We start from the raw sequence: 17,726 nt of genomic DNA, 5'->3' as shown, positions 1-17,726 counted from the left end.
CTTGGTAATGTGTTTCTTTTTTGGTCTTGCAACAGAGGCCAGCTTGTTTGTTTGTTCAGATTTTATCGACATCAAACTACTTGCATTGTGGTTAACAGTCTTGACAAACTTTGGTGTTGCTGCTGGTACACTGTTATCTGCAGACATAAGACAATTGACCTTTCACAGGATTCTGTTCCTTCAAGTTAAATTTCTGTTCATGTGCCATTTTTCTATTAAATTATGTAATACAATTTTCTCATTTCATCACTTATTTATAATATTTCTGAGCTTTAATACATTTTCTGGTTATTGGTTTTTATATGTATCAACATTAAGTGGCTTGTCTTTTAATGCTTCATGTTGTAGATGGGTTTTAGATGAGCATAACGTTACTCATCTATACTAAGCATACTGTATGTTCTTTTACTGCTGTTTTGACACTTCAGTTTCCCTGTGTGGGATCAGACAAGTTTAAAGTCATATCTTGATCATAGATGGACAGTTTAAATAGTTTAAATAGAAGCAAGCACTTTTCTCCATTCATTATATTTGCATACATTAAAACAAAATGTGTTACTTGTCTTCCAGATAGGTGTCATTAAAAAGATATCAGATTCCCATCCACATTTCATATCTTCCAGTGACTTTGGGGATTCTGGTTTTGCAAGTCCTGATGTAACTTCTGTTATGATGCAATATATATTTTTTATAGGTGAAACTCCTGTTCAAATTCAACATAAAATATCACACACAGACATATTTTTGGAGCTTGCTATACTACTTATGTATGAACTGATCATTAAACCTCTGTTGAACAGTTACTTTCGAACAGCTTATGCAATCACGTTTTGCGTGAGAAAGACAAACCACCATCATCATTCTGCTTAACATGCAAACACTGTGGTAACATACCCACCAGAGATGTACAAGATAAGCAGCGACTATCTCACTGAGTTTCTTTACTTTCTAGCAGTCTCCCTTAGAAGCCAGTGCACTTTAACACAGTGTGTATTATCCAAGCTCCTCATAGGCCACATAATTACAGGTTGTTTTACCTTCAGGGTTTACTGAAGGAATTTCAGGGTAAGCTTTTGAGTATATACATTTTTTAAAATCCTCACACTACAGGTAAACAATTGGTATGACTGAACTATTAAAAGGGTATAATCTAAAATCTACTGGTAAAACATGTCACTATATCAAATCACAATATTACTACCTTTTGACTTGCTTTTGATCATCAAAAATAATTAACGTATATTAAATGTAAATAATATTGTAGAACATTTTATATCTACATTAATATCTCTTTCTCATTACAGTCTACAGCCATATCAATAATCTGTCAAATATATTAGCTTACATTCAATTTGCTTTGAAAATTGTTCAGTATAATATCATTTTGATTTGTTTTTCTGAGACTCATCGTCTCAGGTGGCCGAACAGTTCTTAAGTGGCTAACCTGTCTGCATTACTTACAAACTTATAGCATGTCTGCATGTACTGGACTTGATTCCTACAGGATGTATTGACCTCTTCTGTCTGTCAGATAATCAGTAACCCTCTTTCTGCTGTTAAAAATGAATTGAAGCAGATATGACATCTTTGACACAAGACTGGTGTTGTCCTCATAAGATTATACACAGTTAAAGATTTGAACTTTTAGAAATGAGTGTAGTAATCTGATCTGTAGAAATGTGGCCACATACTAAACTCTACAACCTCCAACTTGTGTTAAACCAGATGTGCAGCAGGTTTAAGTTACAGTGACATCTGGTGGTATTAAAGTGATTTCTACAGGACACAGCAGAGATGATTTCATGTTGTTTGTTTTAGACAACATAGATTTAAATCCCTCTTAAACCTTAAACTACAGCCAAATAATGACTACGTCCACTGTAATTTTGTATTACGTTTTAACAATATACCACATATTATACCTGATTTAAGAGTTTTACCTCCACATAAGGAATAGACCTGTCCTACTGTCCTATCGATGTTTGAAGATATGGTTTCTGGTATTTTTCGAAGGCTGATCAGATAAAAAGCATTAAACTATCATCCCTCTGGATTTACTATCTTCAAAGGAAACATCTTGGTAACATTCAAGCTTCAGGCGCACACCCCAAGAGGCATTGCCCTTTATCACCAACAGATGGCGACATTAGTTTGTTAGATGTTCAACTCAGCAGCATTGTGCGAGCCAGTTCAGTTGATACAGGTTACATGCACTCACTTTTTAAATACTAAAATCTTTGTCTTATTCAGAATCATTAGCACATCTTTTATTTTTATAACATTCAAGGCAATAAAGCTGCACTTTGTGCTGGAGCGAGATCAGTTTATCAAAGCCCTGCGGCCTGTATATGACGATGAGAGTTTCATTTTCACATTGTGTTAACTCTTTCACTGAAGTCATCCAACATATTGTTTTCTTCACAGCCTGTACGGGGAGCTTGAGATCGTCTCTAGGAGGGAAGCAGAGAGGGGGACGTGCAGAGCAAAAGTGCCCTTTTCTATTTCATCGGCCTCACATAAATTAGCACCCACCCGACTGATTCAGTGAAGCCATCTTTTGTGAGCCACCCTTTCTACTGACCTGACCCTCATAAATGTAATTGGCAGGGTTACAATTTGTTTTCTCCGTTCACAAGCCTGTCATTGGCCAAATAGCACATATTCTATGTGTGAAAGTAAAGATATTTTTGTAGAAAGACCAACATTTGGAGTAGGGTTTTTGTTTTTCTTTTATATTAAGCATTTCTGAAGAAGTATTCAAATCTTTTACCTAGGTAAAAGTACCAGTACAACAATGTAAAAATACTCTATTACAAGTAAAAGCCCTTCATCCCAAATCATACTTAAGTAAAAGTGCAGAAGTATTAGCAGTAAAATATACTTAAAGAGTCAAAAACAAATGTATTCATTCTGCTGTAAAATGAACCCCATGACTGATATATTATTATATTTGATATAATTAGATTGTTAATACTGATGTACTAATACGTAAAGACCATTTTCTATAATCTTAGGGGTTTTTTTGTAAATTATTGACACCTCTTTGGCCTAGTTATTTAAATGAAACCACCAAAGAAATAACTCTTTGGTGGAACTGCTAACAATTCAGAAACATCTGAAACCTGATAAGAGGCCCCAACTACACATTGCTTTTATTTAAAGCGTCACAAGCCAAAACGGTTCAATCTGTAACAATGTATTGCATTTTATAAGCTTATTATAGTCCTTTGTTTGTTCGTTTTTAATCTGAAAAGTGACCAAATAGTTCTCAAATGAATGTAGTTGAGTAAAAAAGATACAATATTTCCTTCTGAAATGTAGTAGAGTAGAAGTATAAAGTATCATGAAATGAAAATACTCAAGTTAAGTTCAAGTACCTCAAAATTCAAAACTGTACTAAAATACAGTACTTGAGAAAATGTACTTAGTTACTTTTCACCACTGCAGGCCAGATGTTCAGCTGTAGACTGACACTGGCCTGTCAAAAGCAGGCGGTCCTTTGCTGCATTCAGGGATCGTCGTAAATTGGAAAAACTTTAGACGAGTGGGCCTTTCATTGATACTTTTTTTGTTCTTATTTGAACAGACTTCTTAAAAAATGTCTAAATGGGATTGTGGTGTTTTATTTCTTATCTTTAAATTCCTAAGCGAGTGCTTTTGTTTGTTGTAACAGTTGTAAACAACACAAAATCCAATCTACGAAATCTAATCTGACAAGTGTTCCTTATTTACTTAAACTGCTAAACAATAACATCTAAAGGAAAAAATATAATTTAACCGCCTCTAGTTGCAAGGGGTTATCTATTTCTATCACATTTCAATCATCTTTGTTGGGCAGCTGACTTGCGCTGAAATTGTAGTTTCTATATTTCCAACAGGCCTGAATGTAGCATTAGCTAGCTCTTCGCCTCTCTTCAAAGATGCAGCAGTGACTGCTGGCTGGGTTCAGTACGAGCTGTTGACCTGCTCTGGGATGTGTGTGACCGTGTCCGAGCGACTTTTAACATGTGAAAAGAAGAAACTAAGCGGAGTAAACACATTGAGATTCTCAGCAAGAAACTACGGAGAAAAGTTTTACTTCTGAACAGAGTCGTTGGAAGGAAAAGAAGTTGGCGACTTCGGTACGTGAACTGCTTTTTTGACAACTTTACCATAGCCTGGCTAACACAATTTAGCTAACAAGTTATTTATCATAAGGATTTATCTTCTTGGGTTATTCTGTCGATATTAATGGTGTGTTTGTTAGAGATGATGAGAAACACTGGATTTTTTAAACCTTGTTCCCTCCACTTGGGTTGTCGTTAAAAAAGTGAAGAAAATTTAACGTTACCAGTTTGCCGTTGCTCAATTTCAGCAAAACAAATTGATTACGCTCAGAGTCACAGAGTGTGAACGTTACTCAACATCTGCATGCGTGTATTTTTCTCTTATGAATTTAGCCCCTCAGGAGTCATGTACTCGTGTAAAAACACTGCACCACATTCCTCCAGCTCCTCCGCATTTGACGTGCATTGCTTGCAGACATTGCATAAAGATTTTAGGTACATTTTGTGTGTAATATAATTTCACAATCCCCAAGCTTAGAAGCCCTAGAGGGGGGCGGGAGTTTCAGTAAGATAAGGGATGTTTGTCTTTCAGTTGAGTGAACTTTGATCAGCTGCTTGAATCTGGTATATATATTTTTTCTTTTTTTAGGGAATGAGATTTTTCCACTTAAGCATTGACTTGTGAGAAAAACTCACCTCCACGCTGCAGTTGAATCATCTGCTATTTCCTCTTTCCCTGCATCCCAATTTCCCCCCCTACGGTGCCCCTACTTGGCCCCAACAAACCTAATTGTTTTTTCTAATGAGCACCCCAGTGAGACACAGTGAGGTTTTAAATTCAGGCTGTTCATAGGTCATTGACTTTCCCCACCAGCTGTTAAAGAAGAATGGAGCCAAATCAATCAGTTACCAGTGAAAAGTTCCATCTTTTGCTTATTTGACCTCACTTGACCTCTTAGACAATAACGTCTCAACTTCATTTAAGATAAATGTTGCCTCGATACGATTAACAGCGCTGTCTTCCAGGTGGTCCAGACAGGAAACTGCCCAAGTGTGTCTTGGATCTCAGAATTGGCACTTAATTCCCTTCTTCCCGAGTCTTGGTATGCTGCATCTGTGATTAAAATTACCAAAGCTGCAGAATGCAAAAGTGGTTTCAACTATAATTTTGACAACCTGCGTCTGAGCTTTTCATAAGTCACCTTCCGTATTATTGGTGTTTATTTGACGCTGCTTTGAAGACAGTTCAGGATCTCACGAGACCCCGAAGCTTTTGCAAGTTCCAGCTAGGGTTACACTGTTAGAATTAAAGGTCGACTTTAAACTAGACCTGACAACATGGTGTATGTCTGAAGGTGGAGAGTGTGTGTCATACGTAATTAAGCATTCCAGACACCCGAGGGAGGTCAAACTCTGTGGTTTTGTTGTTATGACGTCGACAAACCCCAACGAGTGCACGAGGGAGCTGGTTGCCCTGAAGATGTGGTGTAATGCACCTTTAAATGGGCACCATCCAATTCTATTTATTTCTAAACTTGCCGTCTAATTTTAACCAGCAGCCCCGTCCTCTTCCTCCCTAACACTGGAGGACATAATGGAGGACTGCTTACCCTCTTGTTGTCTACCATTTATAGTTTTTAAGAAATGGAAGTCTTCATTTGTCATTTGCCAATTAAGATGGCGCTTGCCAACTTCACTTGCCAGGTATGCATTTCAAAGTCTGCATTCTGCGGTTGTAGGTCGTCAGTGGGGAGGTGAAAATTGCTATTTCTCCTTTTTCACCACAGCGGGGAATGATTATTCTCCCATTAAGGGCTATTTTGGCTGGGTAGTACGTGCACCATATGGGCAAAGCTCTTCACAGTGCTCTGTGGGTGTTCATCGGGATGGATCACTTATCGCCACATCTAAGCAGCATGCTCAAAAATGTAGTGGGCTAAAATAAGAGGCTCATATGCTGTCGTGTCTGTGGGAAGTCACTGGTTAGGGCTGTGCTTTTGTAGATTTTTTTGTGGATTTGATTGAGGTGAAGAGAGACTGTCAGGGTTTATTGTTTACCCCAGTGAATGAAGAGCTGTTAGTCTCTTAAGGCCTGTGTGTCGGGGGACAAACTGCAGGAGTAATGTGGGAAAGAGGGCACTCACAGAAAGGCTGTTTGTCAGGGGGTATTTTCTGCCGGGGTAGACGGGGTAAGAGGGTAAGAGAGAGGTCATGCAAGATAAACATAGCACCAATGCTGAAATAATAAAGACTCTCTGTCTCAGTTAACCAGTAGGACCCTGGACCTCTGCTTGCAATGCCAGGTTGGATTTTTATTTGTTCTGAATGTAAACATCCGTCCTGACTGGTGGCGTCTCAAAGAAACTCGCACCACCATGTCTGACTGACGACATCTCAGGGGACTTATGTCATACTTCCACATTCTCTCGGGCCTTGTTGGGGCAGACGGTGAATTGCGACTGAATGCGGTAGGTCTCCGACTGTGAGAGAGCGGGGCAGCAGGAATTTTCTAAAACTATTTTTAGCTTCTCCTCCCATCAACTTGTTTTGCACAAGGAAAAATCAGTTTTTGTTGTTAATTGTTGCACAAAAGGCTGATTAAGTTCCTTTTTGTGTTCAGATGCTGGTCCAGCCTATATGTCATCAGTTGTCTGCACTGTCAATTGACCTGTGGATTGGCAGCAATCTTGGTATCCAATTAGGGCTGCAATTAACAATTATTGTCATTATCCCTTTGATCTTCCACTTATTTTCTTGATTATTTGATGTATCCTTTAATCTATGAAATGGTGAAAAATGCTAATCACAATTTCCTGGAGCCCAAGATGATGCCATCAAATTGTTTGTTTTGTCCAAAAAACCATGCAAGAAACTATTACATAAGACAAAGTTGAGCAGAAAATACTTACAATTGAGAAGCTGCAACTAGGAAATATGTGGGGTTTTTTTGCGTGAAAAATAACTCAAACTATTAATCAGTTATCAAAATCTTCAGCTCTACATACAATAAATGTTTTTTGATTGGATATCCTGTCACTTCCTTAATGTCTTGTCTGTGCCCTCTGTAACCCTTCCTGAGGAGACGGAGAAAGTGACAGCAGAAGTTTCATTTTCCTCTGGCTTCCTCTCTAGACATGTTCGCTGGTCTCACTTCTCTCATAATCTTGACAGGCTGTCAATGGTGAAAAATACTCCAGATAGTCATCACCCCCCAGGGACCTTTTTTTTCTTTAACACATCAGGCTTGAGGTCTTAGTTCAAGGTATACGTTTGTCTGCGGGCAAGTGAGGCTTTTAACACATTTGTGGTGATGACTCAGTATAAATGACCTCTTTATTTGCATGAGTGCTGTATCTTGGCCAGCATCTGTCCCCCTTAATCATCTGTTTTGTTGTGCTTTAAAGAAAGGAATTCAGGCTTTGACCGCGTGGATCAGTGTAAAGCCTGGCGATTAGAGGAACAAGGAAGTTTATCAGCCCATCTGAAGAAGTGATCCATTGCAGGTCTTTCTTTTAATAACCATCAGATTGGCTCTTGTAGCATCTGTCTTCCATTAAGGGGCAAATTGCGGATTCCCATGTAGGGAGGTTCATGCTGCGGGTAATGCAGTCATCAGCTGTGGGAACCAAATGCTCTCCATTTGTGTGAAAGGGCAGCTAATTCAAGCACAGGTGGCCAGCTTAGCATGAATGTTAGCCTGTATGTAGTGTTTTCTCTAGGATTTGAAATTAGGCCATGCCCCCTCCCTATGAAAACAATGATTTGGATTTGCCATATGTCAGCAAACAGGAGGTGGAAGTTAATGAATTACGATTGTTGAATTCTGTCCAGATGCGTTAAGATTGTAGGTTACACTGACTAACCGTGTCCAGTAAGGCGTTTTTCACTTTCTCCACCCACACCATCTTACTACACCTACAGACAGCCTTTGATAAGACACTGGAAAAACAGTTTTAAAACCCAGACATCTACAGTATATCTAGGTTTTGAGCCCAGTAATTCTAGTCTAGCCTCTTGTTGACCGAAGACAGATTAGCAGAGTTTTGGTCTGGTCATTAAGTGGGGTTAGCTCAGAGGTCATAGTAGGTGGGATTATCAGAGGATTTTATTAGTTCACTGTTCACCGAGACAAGTTCAAAGCCTGCCCCTCAACATGAACACCACTCCTACAGGTTAGGCAAACTAACCCACCACTTCAAACTCAATCGGCCGAGTTTGGTCAAAGACTGTCTGAGGGGGCTTCATTCGTGAAGAATGTCATTGTAGCAGTGCTGCATTGACTGAGCATAAATCAGCATGTCTTACAGCGTTTGTTATCCTTTTTTCCTCTCAAAGATGCAACAAGATTATTGAGCAACAGACACATTATATGGATAAAAGTTCAGTTTTTATTCTCTGGTCACTGACTTGTATTTTTAATTGAAATATTTTCCAATCTGGGTCAAACATAGTTGGTATATGTGTCCAAAAGTGAACATACATTTCATTTTAGGGTAAAAGAATTGATCCTTTTATTCATTTGTTGTGCTTTGCAGTAGGGTGATCAAAAACAGTTTAAAAGCTGCTGAATTATTTTTGTCCAGTAAGCTTTACTTTAGTCCAGGCTGCAGCTGCACGGACCCTACAGTCAAGCAGTAATCTTAATGTGCAGATCCAGCGCTGTGACTTTTCTCCTTGCATTCCTGCACATCTTAATTGGCGAACCTCCGGGCAGTGGGATCGGTTTGGCCTCGGCTGGCCTGGCTGTCAGCTCGGCACAGTGGCCAGCAAATGCACAAGGAACAATGCCCATCCTAATCCCTCAATAATTCCTGCTCCTCTGATCTAGCTGGCCCAAGAATGTGATGTTTAAAAGGCCAGAGGCTCACCAGGAATCACAGGGAGCCAAGTTCTCATGCACAGTCTTCCATGATGATTTGCTGTAAAGAGCCAGAGAGGCAGTGATGTGAGAAACTGGCAGCACAGTGGCTCCGAAGGGACACACCTCATCATTAAGAGCACCACTGCCTGGCATGAAAGATTAGAAAAATACATGCCACCAGCGGTGAACCTGTAATCTCAGTGGACGGTTTTACTGATAATGAGAGACTTGTTTTGATGTAACAGAGATATTTGTAACACTTAACTATTTGTTTAAACTGGTCAGAATTATATCAAATTTATTTGTTTGTGGTGAGCTCCTTTGTTTCATTCTTTAGTTATTTTACATTCAAGCATTCATAATATCATATTTGTGTTGGTGACTTTTTTGTGAAGCACTTTGAAACGCTGGTTTTACGGTACTTTACAATTATAGAAGAGATACTCAATATGATTGTAGTTCAAAACGCACTCACAGAGGTTCTCAAACCCTCTCGCGTTTGCTTTGTAGCGTCCATTCATCTCCCACTCCTGCCCTTTCCCTACCGATTAGCATGAGCTCATATCACAGTCGCCCCTACATACCTCAACCCCGGCTACACTATACATTACCAAGTGGCTGACATGAGCTAACCCAGAGCAGCGAGCAGGGGAATGGGAAGAATTTCCCTCTTACAGTAAGACATGATTAGACTGTGGCTTGTTTGCCTCACTGCAGTGAGCCAAGCCAGTGGAGAAGGCATGGGTTACTTGACAAAATAATAAAAGACTAACTTACAGTCAAAGCTAAACTTAGAGGGTTTTATAATAAGAACACTCCAAGAAGGATCAACATTTCTATGCTTTGTCTTTTGTTTTGTCAGCTCCAGAGGCCAGAGTGCCATGCCAGAGGGGTCCCATTCTGCTCTCCACCAGGGCCCAATGGGGGAAGGTAAGATCAATGCAGTTATATTCCGTATGACCCATTCTCTGATCATTGCTGCCTATGGATTGACCAGTCTTACAATATGGAGCTTTAATATGTCAGTTTATTCCTACTGGTATATTTGGTTACCCAGGGCAGTGTTCTAACATAACACAGAGGAAGCAAATGGAAAAAATGCTGGAAATGGAAGAAAAGAGGAAATGTAGGGGCTTTGAGAGGCCGAGCTGAGAGAGCAATGAACTCCCCTCCTACAGTCCCGGCTGGCAGAGAGGTTCTTTGTGTGGCTGTGGAGCTCGGCCAACCCCCTTCATACAGCTGAAACTTCTGTACGCTCACACATATCAAACCAGAGTCTGTCAGAATCACCGACAGCTAAGATGGTTAGTCTAGCCAGCGGTGCTGACCTTGTATGCTGGGGGCCACTCAAATTACATATTATTTTAGTGTTCATTATCTTCAGTCACAGAGCCACAGCATTGACACAGGGCCTCTTTGTATCTGTTTGCCTGTTCTGTCCCTCAACCCCCCCCCCCCCCCCCCCAACGCCTCCTCTCTTCTCTACTGAACACATTTGGCACTTGGCTTCCACTTTGGCTAAAGAATACCAATGTGTCAGTGGTTCCCTTTTTCTTCTGCGCCTGTCCTTTTGGTTCAGCCTTGGCCAGAGGAGGCTTTTGGCCTGAGGAGACGTGTGCCGCCTTCATGAAAATTTCTCTCTTCATTTCCTCAAAAGGCCACTCTGCACCGACTACACATACTCACAGTTCATATTGCAGCTTAGATGTCTAGCATGAAATCACCTTGGCATGACAGAACACCCACTTGAAGTTGAAACATTTCCAGGTGGATTTTTGTTTGCGGACCAGTCGGAGTTAAAGCGTGACTGACCTAGTTCCCCAGATGTGGATGGTTAGATGGTAATTAAGGGGCAGGGCAGCTGGTAATGCGCTATCTGTGTGAGGTGATGATTGGATGTGGTTAACAGACAGGAGGAATGCACACGGTGAAAGGAAACCCCCCAGTCTGTCTGGTCAAGGTAAACAACAAAAACGTTGTGGTGACCATCCAGCTCCAACTGCTCCGAAGGGTCAAAGGGTTATGAAATGAACAGAAGCTGTTATGATTTCACCACTAGTAGGCTTGGTATGGCACCGGCATAAAGGCAAATATTTCGGCTCTGCTCCAAGGTGCACCCAGATGTTCTTTTTAGTATTTGTTCACAGTGCTTTGCTTTGAATCCTTTTTCCAGACGAACTGGATGACAAAAACCCACATAAGAGTCCTCATAATTTCCACCGAAACTTCCTGAACTTTCATCACCATGGTGGAATGCGAACCAGCAATCATTGTATCCCGTATATGAAATATCTCCTGAAAAGCTAGTGTACGTCCAGCCTGTCAATCCAGAGGACCGTGGCTCAGGCCTGAGGCAGCATGGAGCAGCTCTCTCAAAGATAAGGACTCCCTCTGACCTACTTAACCCCTGGCAGGAATGTAGCTGTGTGTGCAGAATGTACAGCTTTAAAGGGGTTCTGGGGGGACGGACGGATCATCTCCATTCTCTGCAGCTTTTCCAGACCAGTGGGCATAGGGTTGTGGACATAGATAGATGATGGCAGGGATGGCTGCGTCTCTGAGTGGGCTTGTTAATGGAGCTCCTGGACTGGAACTCTTTCACCGCTTAATTGCCTGTGGTGTTAAATCACAGGCAGCCTCAGGTGAACCTGCAACAACTCCTGTTCAGCAAAGTTTTGAAGTCATGCACAGAAACCCAATGAAACTTCAGACAGCCCCTTGTTCTGTACTCTAACTACTGTTTCATATGTTTATGTAAATCATTACACAACATAACCACCATTGTAATGGCTTTTATACAGCCCCACATTCACTGTATTTCATTTCATTGTTTGGCTCAGACTCCCATACTCCTCACAAAATAATTTATTTCAGTGTAAATCATTTTACAGCCCCCTACAATAGCATTCCTCCTATAGAGCTCTTCCGCTAGATTACCCACATTAGTTACAGGCTTTCTGTTTTGAGTGTTCCTGTTAGATGGCCTCTTAGAAACTCATTTAAATCTATAAAACTCCTTATCAACTTCCTCCGTAACACTTAGCACTCAGCTGAGGTTTGATAAGCAAGCGTGCAGCGCGTTCAAAGATTTTTATCTGTTTGCAGATATGGTGTTAAAGTACAGTAATGGCTCAGTCATGTTTAATGTAGTGTATTCAATACTTTTTCTTGTGATTTATTATAGCATGAAAAAAAAAACAAAGCTGCTCTGTATTCAGTAATGTATGCAAAAAACAGATAAAAGTAAGTCCCAAAGCAAGATGTCAAATTCCTCATTTGACTGCCGTGTATAGAAAGTGTGAATGTCTGAACCGCAAGAAAAACAGCATCACACCCTTTATAACGTAGCATGTGATAAACAGCTTGATGTGAAGTAAATGGAGTCCTCCCTGACCTCCTCCCCTCCACACTTCACACAGCTGTCCTGCCACCAGCCTGCGTGGACTCTGCGGAAAGGTGCTAACAGGACAGCAGTTTGGTTGTAAACTGTCAAACTGGTGGTAGAGTTTACAATGGACTCACACCTCTGGCCTCCGTCAGGTCCAGATGGCGTGTGTTGTCCAGAGGAAATGGTAGCTTTGAATAGATGGAGGGCTTGCTGTGTGTGCTAGTGCCTGAAGGGCTCCTGGAGGGAGGGAGGGGGGGGGAGGGCTTGTTGATGGTGGAGTCTCCTAAGTGGATCATCACATGCCTATGCACTGAGGTCAGCTGGCACGGCAGGATCCTTTAAGAGCCAGGGGAGGTTTACAGGATTAAATGTGAGCTATTTGATGAGTTTTGAGCTGTTGGTACTTTTGAGAAATCTACCTCTTTGAAACATGTCACTCTTAAATGCTGGCATAGTGATATTGTTTCCCTACCTCACATCCTGTTTTTATCTGCATATTATAAGGTTGAATCTACAAACAGAAATGTTTTGGTTTTTTTTCCATTTCATATCAGGCTTTCTGAGAAACTGTAGTAAGATAAGACAGTATTTTGCAATAGTAGCCACCCTTTTACCACATGTTTGTCTGAGCATTTCAGGAATCAAAAAGATCTTTTAAAGTACACAAGTGTCAAAGTGTTTACGTATACTTGGTAAATGAGTGAAAGCGCAGTTAGTTTCACTTTTGAACACTAGAATTCCCCTAAAATTTCCCAGCACAACATTTTGACCTTGACTGTCACTGTGGAATGCAGGTTCAGTTTGCATGTGTGAACTCAGCCTCTGTCATCCAAAGCCATATATTTACCGACTTTCTGGCTAATTATTAACTCAGCATTAAAAGCTCCTTGTGAAGCCAAAGGCAGGTGTAAATCAAACAAAATCTTTTATATGTAAAAGGCTGTTGAAAGCAGAAACTCCTTGATGTGACCTAAATTCTTCTCTCCATCAAGGCATAAGAAATCAATCCAGTCTCAGTGTCTAATTGTTCTGACTCATGCTGTTTGATAATGGTCTGTGAAGACCCCTGGAGGCACCCTCTAGGCTTGTGCCTCCTGCCCTCCTGTGGGGCAGCCATTCACCGTTGCCAGGTGGGGAGGAGTTTTTCCCATGGGGATCAGTACATGACTACCTCCCCTGTCTCCCAACACCCACTGGGGGAGGAGCTGAATGCCAGAAGTTGTGGAGGGGTGTTGAAGAAGGAAGTTCTGAGTGGATCTTGAGGGGCGGAAGGGCTTTATTAAGATGTAGCGCAAAACATCATTCTCTCTTTATCCCCTAAGGAAAACAGGGTCACACACTGTGCCCTTGGCTCTGAAAGATAAGTTAGCAGATTAGCAGTCGCCTCAAGAGCCAGTTTGATGTTGTGTTTTTGTTTCTTCCTTGCTTGTGAGTGAACATACTTAATCAGCCAACGAGGAAGTAAGATTTTCCACCTTGTTACATGGTTTAATATGGGAGGTAAAAGTTGTCTTTATGGCCAGTGGGAATCTCCACAAAATAATTACTCTTTTTGCAAGCACAGTAAAGGAAAACAGATGGAAAGACAGCAAGAATGTGCTCCAAACTCTTTTTTTTTTTTTTTTTTTTTAAGGAAGTTATGTTGCAAGAAAAGTTGTAAACTTAACTGAAAACACTTCGGGTGGTGTAGACTCATCCCAAATTACTGGCACTTGAAAAAGTCAATTGTGTCTTAAAGGTATAAAGATATGAAAAGACAAGTACCAGGAAATAAGGGATCAAACAATATTTCACATTTTTATTGTCAGTGGTCATGCGGTTGCATGTGAGATCAAGGTGTTCTTAGGAGTTGTATCACAAGGGGGACTTTAAATGTGATTCATTGTCCGCTGGATTCAAATTCATCACCATTTGGTACATGAGTCACTATGAATCAAGCAGGAGCGGCTGTGTGACGGGCTACTAACAGAGCACGCAGGGGCTTGTTCTTTGTCAGTGGGGTGTTCTTGTCTCTGATGCTGTCACTCTTACTCTTATTGCTTGTTTTCTGTGCTTAACGCTAACGCAAATGACAGACTTGCCATTGGCAGCGTCGCAGTGAATACTTAGAGGAGCCAAGCTGCTTCAGAGATGTGTCTGTTACCCACTATCCGTTTTTCAGTGGTAAGAGAAAGTCCTTTCTGATGCTGCCTTTATGCAGCTTTAGAGTGAGGATTTGCATGCTGAACATTGATATAGGCTGTGTTGTTCCTGTTTCTTTTCCCCTAATTTGGTTAGAAAGCAAAAGGCCACAGGCCAGACAGGAAAACACAGCGGAACTTTAGCACAAAGTCTGGATTATTGATATTTATAGGCAAATACTGAGTGAAGTTTGACTGAGGGTTGTAGTAAGTTCAGTAAAAATAGTCATCAAGGTGTGTCTCACTGGGAGACAGCGCCTCTTTTCGCATGTAGTGCTCACTCATCATTCATCATATTAAAAGTGTAGTTATAGGAGTCGGAGGGATTACAGACAGGCTAAAAGGAACATATTGAAAAATCATCGTGGACTTTGACACCTTCTCCTTTGGTGGATGAATCTCATCACTGCTGTCTTCTAAGGTATGCAACGATCGGTACATTAGAACATGTATCAGTTACAACAATCAACAATTATATGTTGTTTTACTTTATAGAAATATTTTAAACATATAATTAATACAACTTGACAGGGATTATTATAGTCTGTTGTTTACGCTTGTAACAGTGTCCATTGTGCTCTTTGGAACCTGCACTATAATCTTTTGGCTGACGTAATTATTATTCTTGTTTGTGTCTACTTTGTTTCCTAATACCTTAAGATAGTAGACAATGTGTTACGATATTTCCATCCTGTCATGAGTGCAAAACAGACACGTGATAAGACAGGTACGTAGACAAGGCAGTTTTAAACGATGGAAAAAAGAAGACTTGAGTACGTCCTTGGTAGGATTTGCATGGTTATCTGCATAGAGGCTGGTTTGCATGAACTGATGAGAAAATGCGAGTCACATCATCACAGGATTTTGCAAGCAACAACTAACGTCATAGCTTATATGCTGTGGCTTATCGTGTCCTCAGAGGAGGTGGTAATATTTAGCTGGAAATAGTTGTTGCTCTGGTTTGCCAGATCATGTCAGTGGACGCTCTGGTTGGAATATTAGCGACTCCTTCTTAGATGTGTCTGTCATTAATCAAGCACGCTAAGATTGTTTTTACACAAGCCAGAAGGTTTTCTATATAAAGGAATGCTTTGTGTCCCACACGCCAACAAACTCAGACAGATAGAGATCATTTCTGTCATTCGTGTGACTGTTGCCTTTTAGAAAAGTTAATAACCAGGTGCTCGGGGTATTCATTTCAGTGTTTCTGTTCACCTCTTCCACCACCTTATTAGGCACTTCATGTCATTCATATAACCATGATGTCAGAGGCAGAATAGTTTCATGAACTGTCTGCATTGTTAAGCTCAGACCAAAATAGCAAAAAGCGTAGACTTTACATTAGTAGCTCTAGACTGATTAGTCATCGAGCCCTTCGGACGGTGAGTGAATGTACTGACTGTTTTCAGCGATGAAACAGACACGATGAAACATTCACTCTCAATCACCTGTCATAATCCTCACACTCACTTGCTTCTCATCAAGTGAACGGTCCTGGACAAAGATCTTGTTTTGTTCATTGTTCAAAATCACTTTCCATTAACTTTAACTTTACATGGTAACTTGGTAACTGGTCGTATTAGTGTGCGGTGGAACTGCATTAAAGCAAACTACTGTCCAGGGGATTTGGGTTCAGGGAAGCAACAAAAGAAAGAGGAAGGTCATGCCTGTAGCATTAACACACCTTTGTCTGTAAATGTTAACCTCGGCTTAACAGCCAGGAAACTGGAATTCAAAGAATTACAATGAGGGGTTGGGAGGTTTTTTGGGGGGGAATTTCAAGCATTTTTCTTTTAGTAACAACATTAGTAATCTGTTCACATACAAGCAACTGATCAAATGTTCACATAGACTCTACACACTATGTGAACAGTATTGCTGGTGTGTTTGTTGAGCCTAAGTGGACTTTGAAAAACTGCTGTAAGTTGTTGAAGTTAGAGGGCTGTCTGAAATGCAGTCCAAATACTATACTATCTCTGTAGCCCTGATTTTGTTAATGATTATGTCTGTGAGTTAACAACTGTACCGATGCAGTGCTGAAACAAAGGAGAGTGTTGTGTTTTGTTGAGGTTGTATACTTTGTGAAGTTGTGGTGTGTGAATGAATGTGGAAGCCCATGGCTTGGCTTAAATGGAAATTTTGCTCTGGACCATATACTTAACTGTCTTCACAACCATGCTGTGTAAGTTATGATTTAACAGGTCAGTCCACTGAGCTGTTGTTGTCAATAAGTGCAAATATGCTAAAAATTCTGAACTATAGACAGTACCAGTCAAAGGTTTTGACAAACCTTCCCATTCACTTGATTGAAAAAGTGTGTCCTGACTTTTGAATGGTACTATAGATGTGAAGGCATCATTCCCTCACATAAGATCTGTATGAACGTTTTGTAGCAGTGAATGTGAAGCACAGACTTTCTTCACACCAGAATGACTTTTACCTGCATGTGTTAAATCTCTCTGATGATTACCTTTATGACATACCATATTTAGCTGTTGACAGTGTGTGGATTTATGTGCATTTTCCAAAGATCTCCTGTTTCAAACAGTTATCACTTTTTAAACACAAAAGTGTGTTTGCTGATGTTATATATGATCGTTTTGCAGAAAACAGATGGTTTAAACTATTCTACACTGCTCACTGCTCCTGTTACGGTGGTTTCTTTTTATAGACCTTTCCCTGCAGTTATTGCCAAAACATCATTGGCATTTGTGCTTTAAAGGGTGAATTCCACGAACTATTTTTCCTTCCAATAAAGTTAATGGCAACAAATTTGCTGTTAAAGCGGTCAGAAAGCTGTACTTATCTTTGATCCATTTGAGTTGCTGGAGAGAAAAACTATGTATGCATGTATGTTTATTCTTTCTCAATAATTACTCTCCATTATGGCAACAAGAAAATTGCAAGATCAACAATATTGAACATAGAAATCCACTTTATAGATATATATCACATTAAAATATGACAGTGACGAAGAACACCGTTCATACTATGTATGGATATATACTGTGCATGGAACAAAACACCAGAAATCATTATTTTTCAAGTGAAATCTTGTTTTACTGTATATTTTAAACTAAAGTCAAAGATAAATGTGATACCAGGCAGTTTGCATTTCTCCACATCTGACAACAGGGTGGCACAGTAATGGCTATGGCCTTGCCACTGTGGCTACAGATCCCTCAGAGATTAGTGATAAATGTTTGCAGATGCTGAAGAGACACTGTGGCACCGAGCATGACCAGACACTC

The 17,726-nt window shown here is 40.4% G+C and overlaps 1 protein-coding gene across 3 annotated transcripts in view; it reads left to right on the top strand.

The window, feature by feature from the left end:
• The first annotated feature begins 3,908 nt into the window (after window positions 1-3,908).
• LOC121880812 (pleckstrin homology domain-containing family G member 3) overlaps window positions 3,909-17,726 on the top strand; it is a 31,117-nt gene continuing 17,299 nt past the window's right edge. For all 3 annotated transcript variants that reach the window (XM_042388346.1, XM_042388345.1, XM_042388344.1), the window contains exons 1-2: window positions 3,909-4,121; window positions 9,770-9,837. In XM_042388346.1, coding sequence (XP_042244280.1) covers window positions 9,789-9,837 — 49 coding nt within the window. In that variant the 5' untranslated portion in view covers window positions 3,909-4,121; window positions 9,770-9,788. The remainder of the gene's footprint in view (window positions 4,122-9,769; window positions 9,838-17,726) is intronic.

The sequence above is a fragment of the Thunnus maccoyii genome, chromosome 16, assembly GCF_910596095.1.
Source record: "Thunnus maccoyii chromosome 16, fThuMac1.1, whole genome shotgun sequence".
NCBI lineage: Eukaryota > Metazoa > Chordata > Actinopteri > Scombriformes > Scombridae > Thunnus > Thunnus maccoyii.
Note: the sequence above shows the minus strand (reverse complement) of the source record. Positions and strands in the feature narration are given on the sequence as shown.